Source organism: Bacillus rossius, chromosome 1, assembly GCF_032445375.1.
Source record: "Bacillus rossius redtenbacheri isolate Brsri chromosome 1, Brsri_v3, whole genome shotgun sequence".
Taxonomy (NCBI): domain Eukaryota; kingdom Metazoa; phylum Arthropoda; class Insecta; order Phasmatodea; family Bacillidae; genus Bacillus; species Bacillus rossius.
Genome location: NC_086330.1, coordinates 134694750 through 134713416, shown reverse-complemented (window position 1 = coordinate 134713416; position 18667 = coordinate 134694750). Strand labels below are relative to the sequence as shown.

At 34.1% G+C, this 18667-nt stretch overlaps 1 protein-coding gene across 1 annotated transcript in view; it reads right to left on the bottom strand.

The window, feature by feature from the left end:
• Positions 1–7387: 7387 nt before the first annotated feature.
• The window catches only part of LOC134546181 (glycosyltransferase 25 family member-like), a 344576-nt gene continuing 333296 nt past the window's right edge, over positions 7388–18667 (bottom strand). Inside the window, exon 5 of the mRNA XM_063388767.1 lies at positions 7388–16947. Coding sequence (XP_063244837.1) covers positions 16776–16947 — 172 coding nt within the window. The 3' untranslated portion in view covers positions 7388–16775. The remainder of the gene's footprint in view (positions 16948–18667) is intronic.

The window sequence follows — 18667 nt, the reverse complement described above, 5'->3', positions numbered from 1 at the left end:
ACTTTCCGCATTACAAAATATCGGCTTGACCTCAACTTTTTCTGCTCTTATCGCGCGAGGTGGCGTTAATACCAATGGCGCGTCCTGATAGGCTGGAACAGTTTTCCGCTCTGTCTGGCCGGCGTCCCGGCACCCGAATTACTAGGTACTGGCTCAGGCAACTGAAGCTGAATTACTCCAGGAAATATTATCCTAATCAGTTTGCTAGTTTACTATTTTCTAAATGAAAATGTGTTAATTGTTTCTCCAAATTTCGTTTCGAAGTTAAAAAAAAAAAAAACCTGAAGTCCGTGTAGTCTGCGTTTTTGATTTTAAGAAAAGTCAAACAAGAATTTGTCTTTTTTTTCCCACAATGGACCTAGATAATAGTTTATATATTTTCTGTAAATCCAAATGTCCATACTTTAATTTTAACTTTAAGTTAACTAACTTTTATAAATGTATGTTATGTATATTTAAGTATACCTTTTTTTATCGCTCAACATAATATTTGCTCCGTAACCAATTAAGTGAACTTAAAAGCTAATGTTACTGGCATTACAGTATATTACACATAAATTATTATTATTATTGCAATCACAACTAGTAATCATAATTTAAACAGAACTACTATAATCTATTTCATTGTACGAATTTTGACGTTTAGCTTGTGAGAAAGGTCTCTGTGAAAAGGATTGCAAAGATCTTATTTTACCAGAAAACTATTGGACTGCCAGAAACTTTTAAAAAAGTGAACGTCAAAGTTCGGACAACATGGACTTTATCTCAATGGAAGTTATTTCTGAATACAAAATATTACCATATCGGTTTTCGAAATTGAATGACAGTTCACTATATTATCATTGTGTTAGGTATGTTGAAATTGAGCCAACTTCTCGCTACAGAAAGGAAACGTATGTCTCTTCTCATATAACGTAGAACATGGTCGTGGTAACTACCCACCTATATTCTACCTCTGAAGGTACAATTACTAAACTCGCATTCGCGGTGGCCTGGGTTTCAATCCTTTTTCAGAGAGTCTTGTTATATTTTAAGTAGTGTTCTATATTGCGGCAAATATTAGAATAAATTATATGTGTCGTTAAGAGCCATGACCGTCTATGGTGGAAGGCCGCGGCCTAAGGTGTGGGAGGGCTTGCTGCCTGTCGCTCAGTGGCTTTTCTGTAATTGAAGCTACCGTATATCTAAATATGATACAGAGACTATAACAGCTAATGAGCGACAGCCATTATCCCTAGCACACCGCGGCCTTCCAATAAAGATGCCCATGAAAGAGCCCATCGAAAATTAATATTGAAAGTTGTAATTAATTTGAGTGAAAAATTATGTTTTACTTAATATTTTTTTTCGTTCATGTTACGTAGCGTTTTCTTTCCATATGCTAGTCATAGGTTCACTAACGTAACCAAAGTAAGTTTACTCTTGGTTATTGAGCAAAATATATATATTATATATATATATAGAATACATATAAAGTTTACATATATACACAACGTGTATCTAAAACATGTACAAACTTCGGCAGGCTGTTTCTGGAAAGAATACAAGACGAAAGCCTAATAACCACTTTACTCATAAATCGAGTTACGAACCTCCGAAAATGGAATTTTCCATATCTTGAAATTATCATCAGTAAGTAAACTGTGGCATATTATTTTTTTAGAAAGGAAACTTTACACCTTGCAAACGTGCTTTGTAATGCCTGCCCCGGTTTTTTTAATATTTATTATTAGCTTTTCAGGTGGTAAAATGTGCTAAAACAGAAATGCAGTTATATTCATTGAAGGATGTTCATTACAACCTACGTATCTAGTGGTGAAAAATTTGCGTTCTACAAAATCATCAGACGCAGTGCAAGTTATTCAAGAATAAGAAAATTTGATTTTTGGGGGTTCAAAACTCCGAATCCATTGACGAGAAAAGTATGGTACACAGGTTTACGTCTTGTATTTTTGCCAGGAATATTCTGCCAGAATTTGTCAGTATGTTTTAGATACACGTTGTATATAGAATACATTAGAAAGTTTTTATATATATATATATATATATATATATATATATATATATATATATATATATATATATATATTTATTTATTTATATGGAATACAGTAGAAAGTTTACACATATAATATATATATAATACATTACTAACTTTAAAAATGTATATAGAATACTTTAGAAAGTTGACATTCCGTGTTCGGCCCTTGCAAGAATCGAAGTTTTACAAATCGCATCCACAAAATAATAAGAAATGTGTGTAGAAAATATAAAAGATTATGGAGTACCTATATTTTAAGAAAATTATATGAAATGAATTTACAGTAGGATAGGTCCATGGGCATATATAAGGGGGGGGGGGGGGGGGGGGGGGATTTTTGGCTCATTTGGCTATGTAGTAAAGTTCAAGGTCACATAGTCGTGTATGTATAAATAAAAAGTCACGAAAATGAAATATTGTCAGTAACATTAAATTTGGGGGAAATACAATATTTCAAAAATGTTACATGTTATGGGGTCAAAGGGTCAGGGTGTTTTGGCGTAGTGCAGGATGTCTGTAATGGTGTAGGTGAAGCACCTTTATTGACTCAGTTTTCATGAGTCATTTTAGGCAGTCTCGGTTTTTCGCCAAAAGAGCCCAAAATCCTCCATGTTGGTTAGCTAAGTATTAGTAACGGTTCTTAAATTTCATTAAGATTTTCGGGGTATCAAATTGCTTCGAAGCTGTAGGTTCCAACAAGTCTTTGAGCGATAAAATACATAAACTTTCAAGTTATTTTCCAACAATAAGTTTTTTTTTTTTTAAATTTACTATATAAAGTACGTCAAAATTTATTTTGAAATAAAGCATAGTCTTAGTAGAAAACCACATATGATACCACAAATTAACGATTAATTGTTAAAGATGGAATAGTACCTTAGTAGCCATTGCAATTTGTTTTCTATTCATCTTTTCATGCGTATTTATGAAATTTTTAGACACGTGAGATTTTTTACAATGTTCTCCAGTCGCGGTGAAAATTACAATTATTGTAATGTACTCGCACAAAACAGAACAAAAGCACATAAAAGCTTCACCACCAAAAGTAGTAAACATTAAATAATTGAAGCTATAGCAGCTCGTAAGAATCGTTTACCGTGCCCAAAAGTTTGAAATACTCCTCACAAATAAGTGTAACTATGTTACACCGCGTACTGATACAAACATTTCGGGACCAATAACATTTTACGATCTAATTATAATATTCTATTAAACTGTACTCCTCCCCCGTGTATCCGGCATCCAGTTATCCGGAACTACAGTTGAGGAAAACATCTGCTGGCCCGTACAACCTCACAACACGATGCCATCCTCCCTTTCCTTTTTCCCCTCCGTTAAACTCATAACACCCATTCATTTGCCTTTTATGGTAACCGCGGTAGTTGCTTACAGCGTTACAACTTATCTTTCAGGTCGCACGTCGACCTCGGCCGGCCGCTAGTGCTAGATAGTGTTTTGGAAATGCAGTTGTGCCGTATATATTTTGGACGTTTAGTATTTGTTTATACTGTGTTATGTGATGTCAGCAACAATTAACATTAATGTGTGTCCAGATGTAGCAATAGAAAATATGTAATGACCAAAAAGAGTCCTGGATAGCCGTTTTTAAATCCTCTGAAATCATGTTTTTAATAGACGCGATATATAATTGCTATGCTACGCTTATTTGATAAGTTTTCATTCACGTGTGACATTTCAAGAGTAGTACAGTTAGAGCACCCCTCAACAATAAGTCCCACAAGCGGAACTCCCGATATCCGGAACTAATTTTCCAAAAAAATTAAAACATTACAAAACACCTCCAAAACATTTCAGCACTGGAACGAGGCGTTTTTGCTTTTGCCTGACTGTACATGTAGGCGCGCGCGCGCACGTCTGTCAGAGAGCTAATTATAGCCTGTCTTTCCCGCGCATTGCGTAAATACACCGCTGGTTTTCGCGTAGGACGTGAATTACTATAAAGATATTTATCCTATAAGTAGTTTTATTGATTCACTATGTCAAGTAAACGGAAAATTCCGGCCGGCCCGAGAGTATGTACACCGACTCCCACTATACACGCTGACACACGTGATAGCGAGTAACATTTACTTCCAATGTGTGATGCTTTCAGTTTGTAGACAATAATTTAGTGTACAAATATGTATTATGTAAATATTTATACTTTAATATATGGTTAAACAGTCTACATTTATCTGTATTTTCTATCTCTGTGTTTTTAAACAAGATGCTTGAAGTGTTATTCTTGTGTATGTGAAATGTAAACTGTGCGTGGCAGTAACTATACACTCTCCAGGAAGTGCGAATCACTAACACGTCAACACAGAAGTATCACAACACTGCAGCTGTAGTCCTACTACCTCCCCCGAACCCTCTTCATCGTCCTCTTCGCTCACGCACGCCCCCACCCACAGAGATAAGAAACACTCGCTTGCCAGCTTGCTAGAATGAAGGTTATTCAACCAGCCCTGAGTTTTTGGACCCGGTACGTTTTGAAAACAGTACTTGTAGATCTACATATTTTTTATTGTATGGTTTTATAACTGGAAAATATTTACAGTAGAACTTTGGCTATACATATAAGTTAATATGTGCAGCATGTAAAGGCCTTTTTATTTGCCTCCCTACCGCAACTCCCCTTACCCGGAATTTTCCCATAACCGGAATAGACCTCCCCCCAATGATTCAGGTTGAGGAGTGCTCTACTCTATTGCATAAGGCTGTGCGAACGTTCGAAATTTCGAACTCGAACCGAACTTTGAAATAGTTCGGTTCAAGTTCGTGTCAATAAATTTGGGTTCGAGTTCGTTTTTGTGACAACACTAGAACTTGTTAGTTTCCACATTTTAATAATACTAGAACCACGATTTTACGTATGCTCACGGCAAGGGTGCCCATATGGAAGTTTGTAGGGGGGGGGGAGACTATATGATAGATTGTAAGGGGGAGGGGGCAGGCCTTCAAATATTGACAAAAAGTGTCAAAAATTACAATTTGCCAAAAATCCTCAAAAACCCATACATTTTTTCCTCTTCCTGAAAGCTGGGGGAGGGGGCCACGGCCCTACCCTGCCCATGGGTATGGGTGCCCTTGGCTCACGGTTCCAAGGATGGCATTCGTAAAATCGCTGCCTTTGTAAAATCGGGGCTGGCCCATTTGCCCCCACCCCCCTTTTTTTCTTCCCATTTTATTTCTTTAACTTTTCGAACTAAATATATTTGGTATTACTTGTGTGTATTTTGTCGTTATAAACAACATATCATTAAATATTAACGACTATTACTGTAACGAGGGGGGAAAAAAACCTCCGGCCGCAGCACGTAGAGTAAGTAAAGGGAGAGGCGCCACTCCCATAGTAATGATCGTTTGTTTAAATTTGTAAACAAAACCTTTGCGATCATACCATTTCTTTGCAACTTAACAACAAAAAAATTACAGCCAGATACAACCTGAGAAAGGTTTAGTGTGTGATAGTTGGCACCTTTGTAGTCGCCATATTTTATATTGTTTCGATAAAGGCTACTGATATTGTAAAATTGCTTTATGTTAGTCCTTATAATGGGAAGTTAAACTATTTCCGCAATAGAAAAAAAAAAAAGATTAAAAGTGGAATCGAACCCTCAAACATTAGTTTAAAGCTATGACGCCTTTACCCACATGACCACCAATTTATCTAGAGGAAGATTAAACAAGTGTATGCACTTATATAATATTTTTCTGCACTAGTAAAGTCCCAATTAATTATACAGCCAGATTGAAACTGATGATCGTTTAGTAATGAATTTTATTTTTGTTTATTATATTTATTTTCCATTCCATTATTAATTTTTTTTTTTAATTTTAAACTTCAAAAACTACAGTAGCAGCCCTCGCAGGTAATATGGAGAACGACAGGCCAACGTGTTCTAATTTTCGTTTTCGGCAAAATGCCACGCAGCATCTAGTTTTCAGTGACATTTTAAATTATATACTTTTACTTTCAAATCCCATTATTACCACGAGACAATACAAATATGGCCGTATGTAATTATAATAACTGGATATGTAATAAACTAAAGAGATCAAAAGTTGTAATTTTTTTTTCCGATGTTGGTGAAACATGGTATGATCTCATTTTTAAGGATTCAGTTTGTCCTATCTACTGTCACCAGCGTGTGAACGTGGAATGCGCACTCCACTGGCTTCGCCAGCCCGGCACCGCCCGCCCTTTCCCGCGCTATCTTCCCACGCTGCGGCCGGTCCCGGATGCTACAGTCTCTGCGCTGCTGTTATTTGAAATATTCAGATACATGGAAAGTGTTATACACTCGTTTTAAAGATTTTGGAATCAAAAACAAACTAATATCATCAATTTAAAAATAAGTTACCTAACTTTTATTTTTCCGCCTTGCAGAAAGAAGCAGGTTTCCTTTGTCACTATTCTTTTTAAAACGCGTCTTATTGCCACCAATTGCAGCGTTTCCCACCTATTTCAATTTAAAAATGTGGCTTCGTGGTAGCGCGATACAACAAAACAAGTAGTGACGACCTCCGACATGTGCGACATCTGTTATGTGCTACTGCAATGAACCTCTGCGTGCGGAGTGCCCGACATCTGTGTGTGGACGCGTGAACTACGATGTGTAAAATTCGTTCTTCGTATACAGATTACAAAGGTTACGGCGGAACAGATTTTTCAGCTGGTATTGCTTCTAAATGGATCCTGCTGTTTCTAACTCATGAACACATATGTGTTGTATAATATTATTATTTTGTTTCCCATTTCCAATCAAATCATACTAGCATTCGTTTACTAAACTTCGCCGTTTTTAGAAATAATTAGTTAATAAAATAATACGTATACCGAAATTTCGAGTAATAACATTTTAAGATCCATCCTTACTCTGTAAATAATATTTTACCAAAATCCAATTTATGTCATGGTATTTACAGAATCTGCTCCACCGCAAACGTCGATTTTGCTGCTCGGAACCACATGTATCGCGCACTCTTAATGCTTTTTTGTTCAGTGAGTCAGTCAAGGTTTTTGTGCAGTTTAGATTAGCGATTCTGCTACTGTTGTGAACTGTTAAAAATCTAATACAGCAGTATTCCCGCACACACAATTTATTGATGCATTCTGGGTGCTTGTACAGGCGGCCACCACATTTTCCAGGATTATAAACTGTGGGCTGTAACTGTGTCTTGTAATGTATTTCAATTACCATTACTGTAATTCAAAATTTTGTATTGCATTAGATGATTGAGACATGCTCAAGTGTATTTAAACTGATACTCTCTTGTAATTAATAAATATCTCAGTCATAAAAACTAACAAAAGATTCTTTACAAAATAAACACAAGCAATACATGCCCCTAGTAATCACACATTTATTAAACAGTACATTTTCATAGACTTTAGAACAAAATGCCAAACAATGCATAAAATGTTTACATCACCACCTAAATGCACTTAAACTTCATAATGTTTTCCAAGGGTATTTGTATGAATGGTCACATGATCAAACTAACTAACCTGTTTGTTCTGAAGATAAAAAACTTTTTTCGCTCACACTTCAATTTTTAAAAAAATACGACTTCAATTGTTTATAACATTATTTTAAGTTCAACTGCAGGTACTTACATAACATGGCTAAGAAATTTTGACAATATAAGTTTGTTTATTGTTTTCATGGTCATACATTCATGTAGTTTTATAATGATAGTAAGGGTACAAAACTACACAAAAATAATTACAGCAAATAATAAAAAAAAATCCAAATTACTTTTAGAGTAAACCATAACATTTCCACTATATTTTGACTAATGCTTAGCAATTAGTGAATTTTTTCTTGCATATTTATTGCTATATTTATATAACTTTATATAAAACATTGTAGGTACACATTATGCTAATATTAATGATTTATTTTTTATGGCACTTGAAATTAACCAACAATAATGTAGGTACCATATAACATTTTATAAACTTATTTTATTTAAAAGCACATAACATACATAACATATGTTACAATTTTTTTAATAATAAAGTAATGAAAAATAACTATTAACACATACTAAATGTCTAAACATTAATAAAAATGCTCTAAAAAATATAATTTTCATATGATTTAGTGACTTTGGTAGTCCATGAGTATACAAGAACTATATGGAGGTTTTTAATGTTAGTAAATTAGATATGTATGACGTACAACATTTTAGAAGTCAAAAAGTTTTTTGATTATTTTACAGACATCTACATTGTCTGTGAAAAATTTTAACATGCTAAATTTATGAGTAAAAATAAACAGCTTTATAACTAAACAGCTCTATAACTAAATAATTTTTCTAAAGATACATTAAAATGAAACAGACACAATAATTTTTTGTCTGTTAATTGCCTAAAATCTATGCTAAATTTAGAATGCACGCTCTCTCAAACAAAAAAAAACTATATTTTTAACTTATTAAATTATAAACAATACAAACCACAACTACGTAAACCAAATCCGAACTTCATGTACTACACGTCAATCAAACACTGGCATAAGTTTATAAACAAAAGTGACATGTGACTAACTTGAGTTTTGTATTTTTTATTAGAGGTATTATAACATATTTGTTTACAGGAATTTTGTCTCCCATTAATCAGAGGTTCCCCAGTAAATTGGGGAACCTTTGATTGATAAAGCTGTCAGTTATTACACTTAATTCAAATCATTTGTAATTACTTTTGGAAATAAATTGTGTTTTACATTTGAATACAAACAAGTAGTAGTTTTATAAGCATTATCGTAACAAGTATGCAATTTGATGGATCTGAAATTGAATCCCACGCATTAGAATCGAAACCTGAGTCAGCATATATTGACCCAACATAAAAAAATAAATGTTTAAATAATACCCATGTTTGAAAAAAATAATCAAAATGTTTCGGCACAACATAAATGTAGGTCATAAAAATTCTTACAGAATTTGTAAAATTCAGGATCATGATTAAACATAGTAGATTTTAGGTTTGAAGTTGTACATATATGCTCGGATCACAATACCCTGATGTGTGATGCAAATATTTTTCTAACCAATCATATTTGACACATCCATGACGACAGGGCAAAATAAATAGCGGACATGACAGACTTCCCAATTAGAAATATTTTCTATTTCCATCACATGTGTGCACGACATTACTTAAAAGAATGTGAGAATTTTATTTCAGAAAGATGGTTAAACTGGTGAGATGATAATACTATTATTATTTGTATATATATGTACTAAAACAGTTTTTTTTTTTTTTACAAAATTTATTAGTGAAAACTGTGAAATGTATTTACATGCTGTTATCTTTCCAACTGAATATTAAATTTGAATTAAACATATCAATTAACAAAACATTTAAGCTTTGATGGCTGTGGCATGTATGTTGTGTGTGTGTGTGATAGAAACAATCGTCTAATTTTGTTTTTCATGAGTGATAACCGCATATTCCAATAACAATAACGCTATATTTTTCTGTCACGTGTCATACGCAGCACGCTGTCGCGCTGTTGTGATTTCAGCAATACTAGTTACATAGCCAGGAGAAGGTTGCAAGGGAGAGGGTCAGGCTCCATAACACTTTATTTCTCTCCTAAAATCTGTAATGACTCACATGTGATGAGAGACTGTACGGTTTTAAAAATCAATTTTGTGAAGCTAGCATTAAACCCATGCATATTTGCATCACTTTGGCAAATGGGTTAAAGTTTATTGACCATGCCCTGAAGGTTGCAAAGACCATAAGTAAACCCAGCAACAACAGAATAAACATATCACGTACACCTCAATCAAAATAAAACATTTAATAAAATTACATCAGCTCTGGTTCAAAAAGACGGACTACTAGCTGGGTAACTGAAGCTGTGAAAATGTTTATCCCTTCATTTATCCATATGTATGCAAATACCAAGTGTAAAGGCAAATAAAGCCCCCGTTTGCTATAACACCCCTCCGTATAAAATTATCTTGGCTACACTATTTACATGAACTTCTTAAGTTACTAAAGTACATGCATACATACTTTTTACAATAATTCCAAACAGCTGTTGCTCACAATCATTTTTAGGGTTGTGGTATGCATGGTTAAATGTAAAAAAATATTTGCTTCATTTTCACACTTTACTAAAATTACGTAATTACAGTAGAACCTTGATTATCAGTGACCTGATTAACTGGGCATTCTGTTAACCGGGTTCTTAATTAAAAATTAAACTTCTTGGGGGTGGGGGGGGGGGGGGGGGGGGAGAGGAGGAGAGAACAAGCCCGCGAAGTGTATTTCATGTACCGATGCATATCGAAATGTAAATATAATTTGTATTTTTCATTGAAACTGTGTATTATAGGTCATTACAAATAATTTCATTCATACATATTTTTAAAAAAATAATAATTAGTGTCAGTAATACTTATACATTTGTTTTGTATTGTATAACCTAAATACATTTGAATTTGATTGCCAGTGATTTTCGCTTATCCGTGCTGAACCCCCCCCCCCCCCCCCTCCCAAACCAAAATTACCCTGGTTAATAAAGGTTCTATTGTACAAGGTTTTTATTTTCCATCATGTATTGTGATTGTCGACATTTTAAATGCAAATTGTGATATTCTTTTAATAAACTTCACATATACTGTAGTAAGTTAAAGGTAATCACCTGAACCAGACTTTGAGATCTTTAGTGAACATATGTGTAACTAATAAGTAATAAAGGATGTGTACCAGAACAAATAAGGATCCAGAGGCCATTTCGTCAGGTTAATCTGTGATGAATCCTGCTCCTGAAAGTTTTCCCTAGATATGGTTCGAGTGGGTGAAGAAAGCTGTAAGGCCAACCAACAATCTTTCTCCAAGCAATGCTTTGCGTAGGTGAAAAATGAGCACAGACCTTTTTCTCTTCCATTATAACTTGTGACACAAATCAGTTAACTTTAAGCACACATTTTTACTGCAACAGAGCATAGAAGATAAACTAAATATTTTTCAGAATGGAAAATTTTCATGTAAAAGGACAATGCTAGTAATGACATTTTCATTTTATTTATAAATCACTTAACAAAAAACTTAATCAACATTAATCAACAAATAATTTTGTGTAAAATACCTACATGTACATATTGATCAAATAACTCAATAAAACACATTTTAACATTGTGAAACATTTCTATAAAAATATCTTTCCTTTGTAACTGTATTTGTCGCAACTGCTAGTAATGGAGTTCAGTATCATTTATGTTTATGGTAATACCTATGAAAAATGTCTTCTTCACATAAATGAGTTGCTTTTGATTGTAGTTTTGTTTAATACTTAATTTTATTATTTACATAACTATGTAATTTTTTTTTAAATGACTTGTTTCTCAACTACAGTTACAATCAATCTATAATCCTGTACTAGATACATTTTCTCTAAAGACGTATACTATATATATTCATTTGACAGTATGTAGTCTCTTCTAAATAAACATCATGGCACAGTTACAGATACAGAATGTTCATAACTACAGTAATTAAAAATTGTAACAACTTGCAATACATATGTAAAAAATCTAACTTAAAACAGCGTGCAGGCATATGGCAAGCTAGTTGTATGTTTACCTGCATCAGACAAATCTACCTTGTCAGAAATATTATAAAACAAATTAAAATTTTAGAAATAACAGTAACTACTAGATAAACTCTTCCACAAAGGTACACCAGCTGGTTGTTACAATGAGGGCATAAAATTCCACTGCTGCCATACTTAAAACAGCAGAATAATTGATGAAGTTAAAGTAAAAAATAAGAATCGCAAACATTTTTGTCGCTTGAAGAAAAGTTGAGACTAGCACTTGGTGCTGATGCAGGAAATTTTGATACTAAAAACTAGAATTTAAACACACAGATCAAATACAAGAAGGCACTTTGACATATTTTAATTTTAAACTATTTTATTGAAATAACATTTTCTGCAACATACTGTGCAAACTTTCTACTTAGCTTAATGTATTAAGATTTAAAATGTTCAAGTGCAAAAATAAAATCAGTCTAAATAGTATATTTTTAACTATAGTAATATGTTAAGTATTTTTTCTTTAGTTTTGTTCTCTTTTTTTTTAGTAGAAGCAGAACTATGTATGTTAAAAAGGTTATTTGCTTGGTTAGATTTGTTCATTTCTGTACATGTAAGAGAAAAAAACAAACTGAAAAAGGTTATTTGCTTGGTTAGATTTGTTCATTCCTTTACATGTAGGAGAAAAAACAAACTGAATGAAGACACCAAGCAAATAGCTATGAATGGTTAGGATATCTTTGTTTTGTAAGATTACAATAAAAAAGGTTTTCTACTGTTGATGTACCATCTTGATTGATTTAAATATGGTATTTTATGTGTGTTAATGGTTAACTGGAGAGAAAATTAGTAATATATCTTAAATAAATTTAAAAAAATTATGACATTACTGCTAAGTATTGTCATATTGTAAGTTACCTTATTTCAATAAGTAGGCATTCAGAATAATTTTCATGAATTTTTTGGTGCTGATGTCATTTTTACTTCAAAATAACAACAATATTAAGACAAAATATCAGTTTCACAAAAAAAAATATTTTTGGAAAAATATAATGTAGAGAAAATGGTAAATAATATATTAAAACATTCAACAGAAATATAAAGACTGATAGAAGTTTTAATATTATTACAACATATTACTAACAAGTCCTTAAAGACACCTAAGTTCAATGATATTTCATTTTGGAGGTGAAAAAGGTTGATCCCAAGGAAGTGGATTCATGTCTGTACTGCAATACTTATTAACTGTGTAACTTTTTTTCAGTTAGATGTTAAAAACTACAAACTACTTTGAGGATTTCCAGCCATCTAAACATGAATAGGATTCAGGTTCATGATAGTAGGTAATTAATATGCTCACTCATAGAAAAGCCCAAATTGTTGGTGAAAGTATTTACTGCTGATACATATTTATGTTCATTTTGAAACCAGGCTTATACTCACCAAAAATCCATCATCCTTCAGTAACCAACTGTTCACTTAACAAAATCTCTGCTCAGCAGAACCACAGATAATATATTATAATAAGTATTAATTATGGCAGATTATGGCACATATTCTAATCACAAGTGAAAATTTTAGGTAACAACCTTATTTGTTATAGCTAGAGCTGAGAAATATAAAGTAAGCTATTAGCACCCATTTTTCTTTTACAAAGATTTACAAACAAATCTTAACCACAATCCTACTTTAGAACTGTTTCATATTAATCAAAATGGTAAAGGTATCACAAAAATCTTAATTTATCACAACTAATCAGCATAACATACCTTCCATACTTAAATATAGATCAATATAAAGTTCTCTGAACAGTAGCTCTAATACTTCACCTGGAATTGTGGATTTATTAACTAAAATATTAAAAGCATTAATTAAAGAAATATGAACATTGTGAGAATGTATATGGACATTGGTAAATCGCAGTAAAAAAAATGAAAGATCTGCTTTCTTTCATCCATGATGTAATTTTTAGAAAATAATGACAGTTTTCAAATGTTACTTTCTAGACACTGTAAAGTATAATCACAGTTAAAAATATTATTTTAATTATTTGTTAGGGTTGTGCAAATATGAGGTAGTGGTAATGATTTCGAAGAATTTGAAGATTTTTTATTATGATAAATTCTCTTGGTGAACGTCAATGAAATAAAAATGTGAGTGTTATATCAATATTCAAGAGGTGTAAAGATAATTACTGTGTAACGTCTTATCTCTCAGTATACAGCATGTGGTGGGAGTAACTTCATGCACATGATGAAAATGTGTAACAGGACATTGCTGTTGTCAGTTATGGTGGGTGGCAGCAGGAACCAAAAATCACAATAATAAACATAAACGTTATTGGATTAACTATTTAATGAATTTTAACAAGATGGGTAGTATTATAATAAAATTCCTTGTTGAAAATCAGGTCCACAGCCAGGGTTAGTATATTTCTAGTTTCTCCTATTTATCAGAGCCATTGCATAGTAGTTTAAAATTTCTGCATGCTTATCAAATGGTTCGATAGTCGACGCAGCGAACATGTTGCCCTTTGCGTGTCATGGTAGCAAGCCACTTTTGCGATTCTGGCAGCAAATTCTAGCGGCGGGTGTAGAAAGTACGTGAGATTCACTTCAAAAACATATTGCGTATACTTATCATGCTTTGCATTATTTTTAAAAAATTCTGAGTTACATTTTGTGTCAGAGGCCCGAGTTTCGTATTGTAAGTTGTATTTGCAACATGAGAACACATGAATTTGTTTATTACCGAGGTTAGATATGACATCGTCCAGGGCTACGCCTTCCCTTAAGCCCGATGTGTCTTGCCGCTTCAAGCCTCCTTCTCCTCTCACCATCACCCTCTGTCTCAAACAGCCCGCCGTACGTGTGTATGTGTAAGTGTGTTTTAACAGCGCGCCACCCACAAACTACAGCTAGAGGGCGTGATAATCTCAGTGCTCCGCTCCCGTATTTAAGTAATTAAATTAACATGTAACTTGTTTTATTTTGGTCACAAGTGTTTTATGTTATAGCGGATGGAGTGTCCACCTCAAGAAGGGTACTTTTAAAATATACTGTATAAATGTGCCACGGCCGAACGAGTCATGAAGTGGACCAGTTATAATATTTAGTATGTTTTAAATAGTTTAGTTAACCAATATTATTGTTTACAGCCATTAGGCTATATTTAAATAAGGGTTGTATGAAGTCATTCCTTTTTCTGGTGGCATGCTTTCAAAATATATGTAACGGTCCCAGGCTGGGAACGGGCAGGTGACCTGCCTCTAGGGCGCGCTGAGAGGAGTCCAGTCTGTCACCGCCGCTACCCAAGGTAAGGAGCTCCGCTCACCCGTCGTCTTCAATTTTGTAATCACTGATCCACGTACATCTGTTCACTTAATAAATATAAGTCGCTTTTACGAAACTTCAGGGCTTACCTCGGGTGGTAGACTGTTTGACATCATTACTATTTTTTATTCATTAATTAAACTTTGTCATGTATTACGAACTCTAACTTATTCAGCACATGTGGTTTCCTGGACCAAACCCTCAAACTGATTCGTGCCGCAGGCTTTGAAATAGTGTAACATGATGTATAGGGAGAACAAAAGTATACCGGATATAAAACTCGAAATAAGAATAATTGTTTCTTTGACGTGAGCGACCGCATGGAGACTTGAGGTGTGAAGGCCGCCTCCGAGAGCCTGCTTAGCATACCACCGTACTTAATATAGCATGTACACTGCTGAGAGTGGACGTAGTTTTGTTATAAGTGCTTTCTTATAAATTGGGGGGGGTACAGGCCTCGCTACAATGTGTGATGTCACGGCCCTGAGACGAGAGCTGCTGGGTCCACATAACCAGTATTCCATGTGGTGGCGCTCATGACATAACAATATGTTTTGATAAAATTAGTATTAAACCCCAAGCGATAGCAGATATTACACATTACTGGCGAGTACTGAAAGACTAGTATATCATTTCTTTATATGAATTTATGTGCTGTTGGGTGTCAGTTGCATAATACCCTAATAAAAAATGAGTACAGTATTTAACACTATCAATATCAGGTCTAAAATGTTAAGCATTGAATCCATCCTGTCTTATCGAATGACTTCCAAAAGATCATCCTAATTATGTGATGATCAGAAATATAAAACTTCAACTCTATAAGACAAATATGATTATACGGTGACTTCAACTGTGAGATGATCTAAAATAAAAGATGATATTTGGAACAAAAAAATTCTAAATTAAATATTAGTTAAAATTTAACTATGGTCATTCGCAAATGTGAAATAATTTTTGCTTTATATTTTGGTATCATAAAAATTTGTGATTTTAAAATTTAGATTTGAAAAATGTATTTTAAAATAACAATGATATTTAACTTGTAACTTAATATAATTTTCTCCTTTAAGTGTTTTTTGTCTTAACCAGAATGAAATTATTGTGTATTTACATGTAATTTCCTTAAGAAAAAAGATCCTCTCAAAGTCTAGCGATTAATTTCTATTAGAGAGCAATCATAACAAATTATTTTTTGTTTTAGGTTCATTTAAACAAACTTTTTCAACTATTGCTTATATTTAATAATATTAATATATGCACAACCCTATGATACTGAACTTATATTCTTTAATGAATAAAAGGAAAAAAAATACCTTAAAAACAACATTTTTAAGGCTAATGCATGAACTATTAAACATTTAAAATAGTTCTGAATAGACACAAATGCAACTTGTTGAAATTCAGAGTCAACATTGGAGACTGGTTCTTCCTCTTCATCTTACACATTCTCAAGTAATCCACTCTAAACTTATCTTAATCTTTATGAGATACTAGGTACAGAAATAAATTCAATTTAAATGCAAAGTGCAAGAAGAAAAAAAAAAAGCTTCTTTTAGGGTAAGTTACATTTCCTGCTTCATGTCATAGAACCTTTTTGATTTGTAAACAGGATAAGAAAATAGTTTTTACTTTTAACATGAAGGCAATTTTTGTTCCTTTAAGGTGTATCCAAATGCTCTCAAAGGCAGTCTTGTATATATGAACTAATGCAATCTGTCAGCAAAGAGAACAAGAAGCAGTGCAGTAAAATTGCACTTTGCATCACACTTCTGTGTTTTCTCTCTCTCACACAAGTCTTGTGGTCTTGTGGAGAGGTGGTACAAGGTGATCAGTCGTTCAGAGATCGTCCCTGTTCGGAGAAGAGACAGGGTCCTTGGAGAGGACCTGAGAGTCCTCCGTGTCGCTCACGTAGCCCTTCTCCCCCGTGTAGTGCGTCGGGTAGATGAGCAGAGGAGCAGCAGAATAAGCCACCAGGTCCCTCTTTGGGAAGTGCTTCTTCCAGGACTCCCTGAAACAGCAGCCTGGTTTCAACACTGTTCACTTTCATAACCAAGACCATGTTGCACTCGGTGGCAGGTTCAAGGGGCCGAAATTATGTGGGGTGGAATGAAGTGTTCAGTAAGAAGAAATGAAATATATTACTTTCTGAACACAAAACTCAGCTTCCTTGCACCTTCTAGAAGCTTCTGGAAACCTGCTGTGTTCGAACCTTGGCGATCTGTTATAGAAAATGATCAGCTCAAAGACGAATGCTGTTTTAAAGAATAAATCATTTAGGTGATAAAAGAAGGGAGTCCTAAAAAAAATAGTAAAATAGGAGTAGTATATAATAGCCGGTCCTGAAACTGGCTTCTGGCTGTGGTGCTTGGTGCCGAGCCACATCTCTGATGTCACGCCTATCTGTGACGTCACGGCGGCCATCTTGGATGAGTGTAACGGGACACAGCGTAACGGGACACAGCGTAACGTGACATAACGTAACGGGACAAGTAGATCATGGCAGCCATCTTGGATCCGCCATTTTGGATTACGTCATTTTGTTTTCTAGAAAATTCCGGCATTGTGTTGTCCGCCATATTGGATGATGACGTCACCGTTGCAATTTCCGTTACGGCCGCCATTTTTAACTTTTTTATTTATTATCCGATTTTAATAAAAAAAAATTTAAAAAATTATAAAAAAATTTAAATAATATAAATTTCATAAAATATTTATAAAAAACATACTTTTTAGACACGGAGTTCGGAGTCCTCGGTTCTAACCCGACGAGGTCAAAAAAAATTAAAAATGGCTACCGATCCTTTCCTCACAGTGGACGCAGGCAGACTGACCCCCACCACTTATGTCAAAGTATACATATCTTCACTTAGTATGACGTCATGTCCTCCATCTTGAAATTTGGACGCCATCTTGAAAATCTTTATTTATTATCCGATTTTAATGAAAAAAATTCCAAAATTCATCAAAAAATTATTGTATTTGAATTCTGTTTGATTATATCGATGTACGTCCTTGGTTCGATTCCCGGCGAGAGTAAACGGTCGATCCTTCCTCCATGAAAGCTACCTAGACTGATCTACCACCACCAGTACCAAGGTATATATCATCAACTGGTATGGCATCATGTCCGCCATCTTGTCTTCATCCGCTGGAGACCACCATCTTGTTTTCGTCTGCTAGAGTGTGCCGATAACATGTAGTATAATTATCTGGTCACCATACCTTTGTCCTCAACTGTTGAAATTGAACTTTGACCTTGACCTTGAACTTTGACCTTGATCTTGAACTTTGACCTTGACCTTGAACTTTGACCTTGACCTTGAAATTTGACCTTGACCTTGAAATTTGTCCGTGACATTGAAATTTGACTTTGTCCTTGAAATTTGACTTTGTCCTTGTCGACCATCATGGATCCGACATTTTATGTTCAGTACATGCTACCAGGAGCTACCACCTGCCAGAGTACTCCATCTTGTGTGTGTACTTGTATTATGGAGTACATTTCCATCTGGATAATTTTATTCTAACCCACTACAGTGCAGTAATCATTTATTACCGAGGTGCCCCCGCCATCTTGAAATTCGACCACCATCTTGAAATCATGTAATAATGTAGCTAGAAAAGCGGGAAATAATCCAAAATTCATTAAATAAATCACTCATTAACTTACATATTGATTCGATTCGCTCCAGTCCTTGGTTCGATCCCTGAATGATGCAAAACATTTA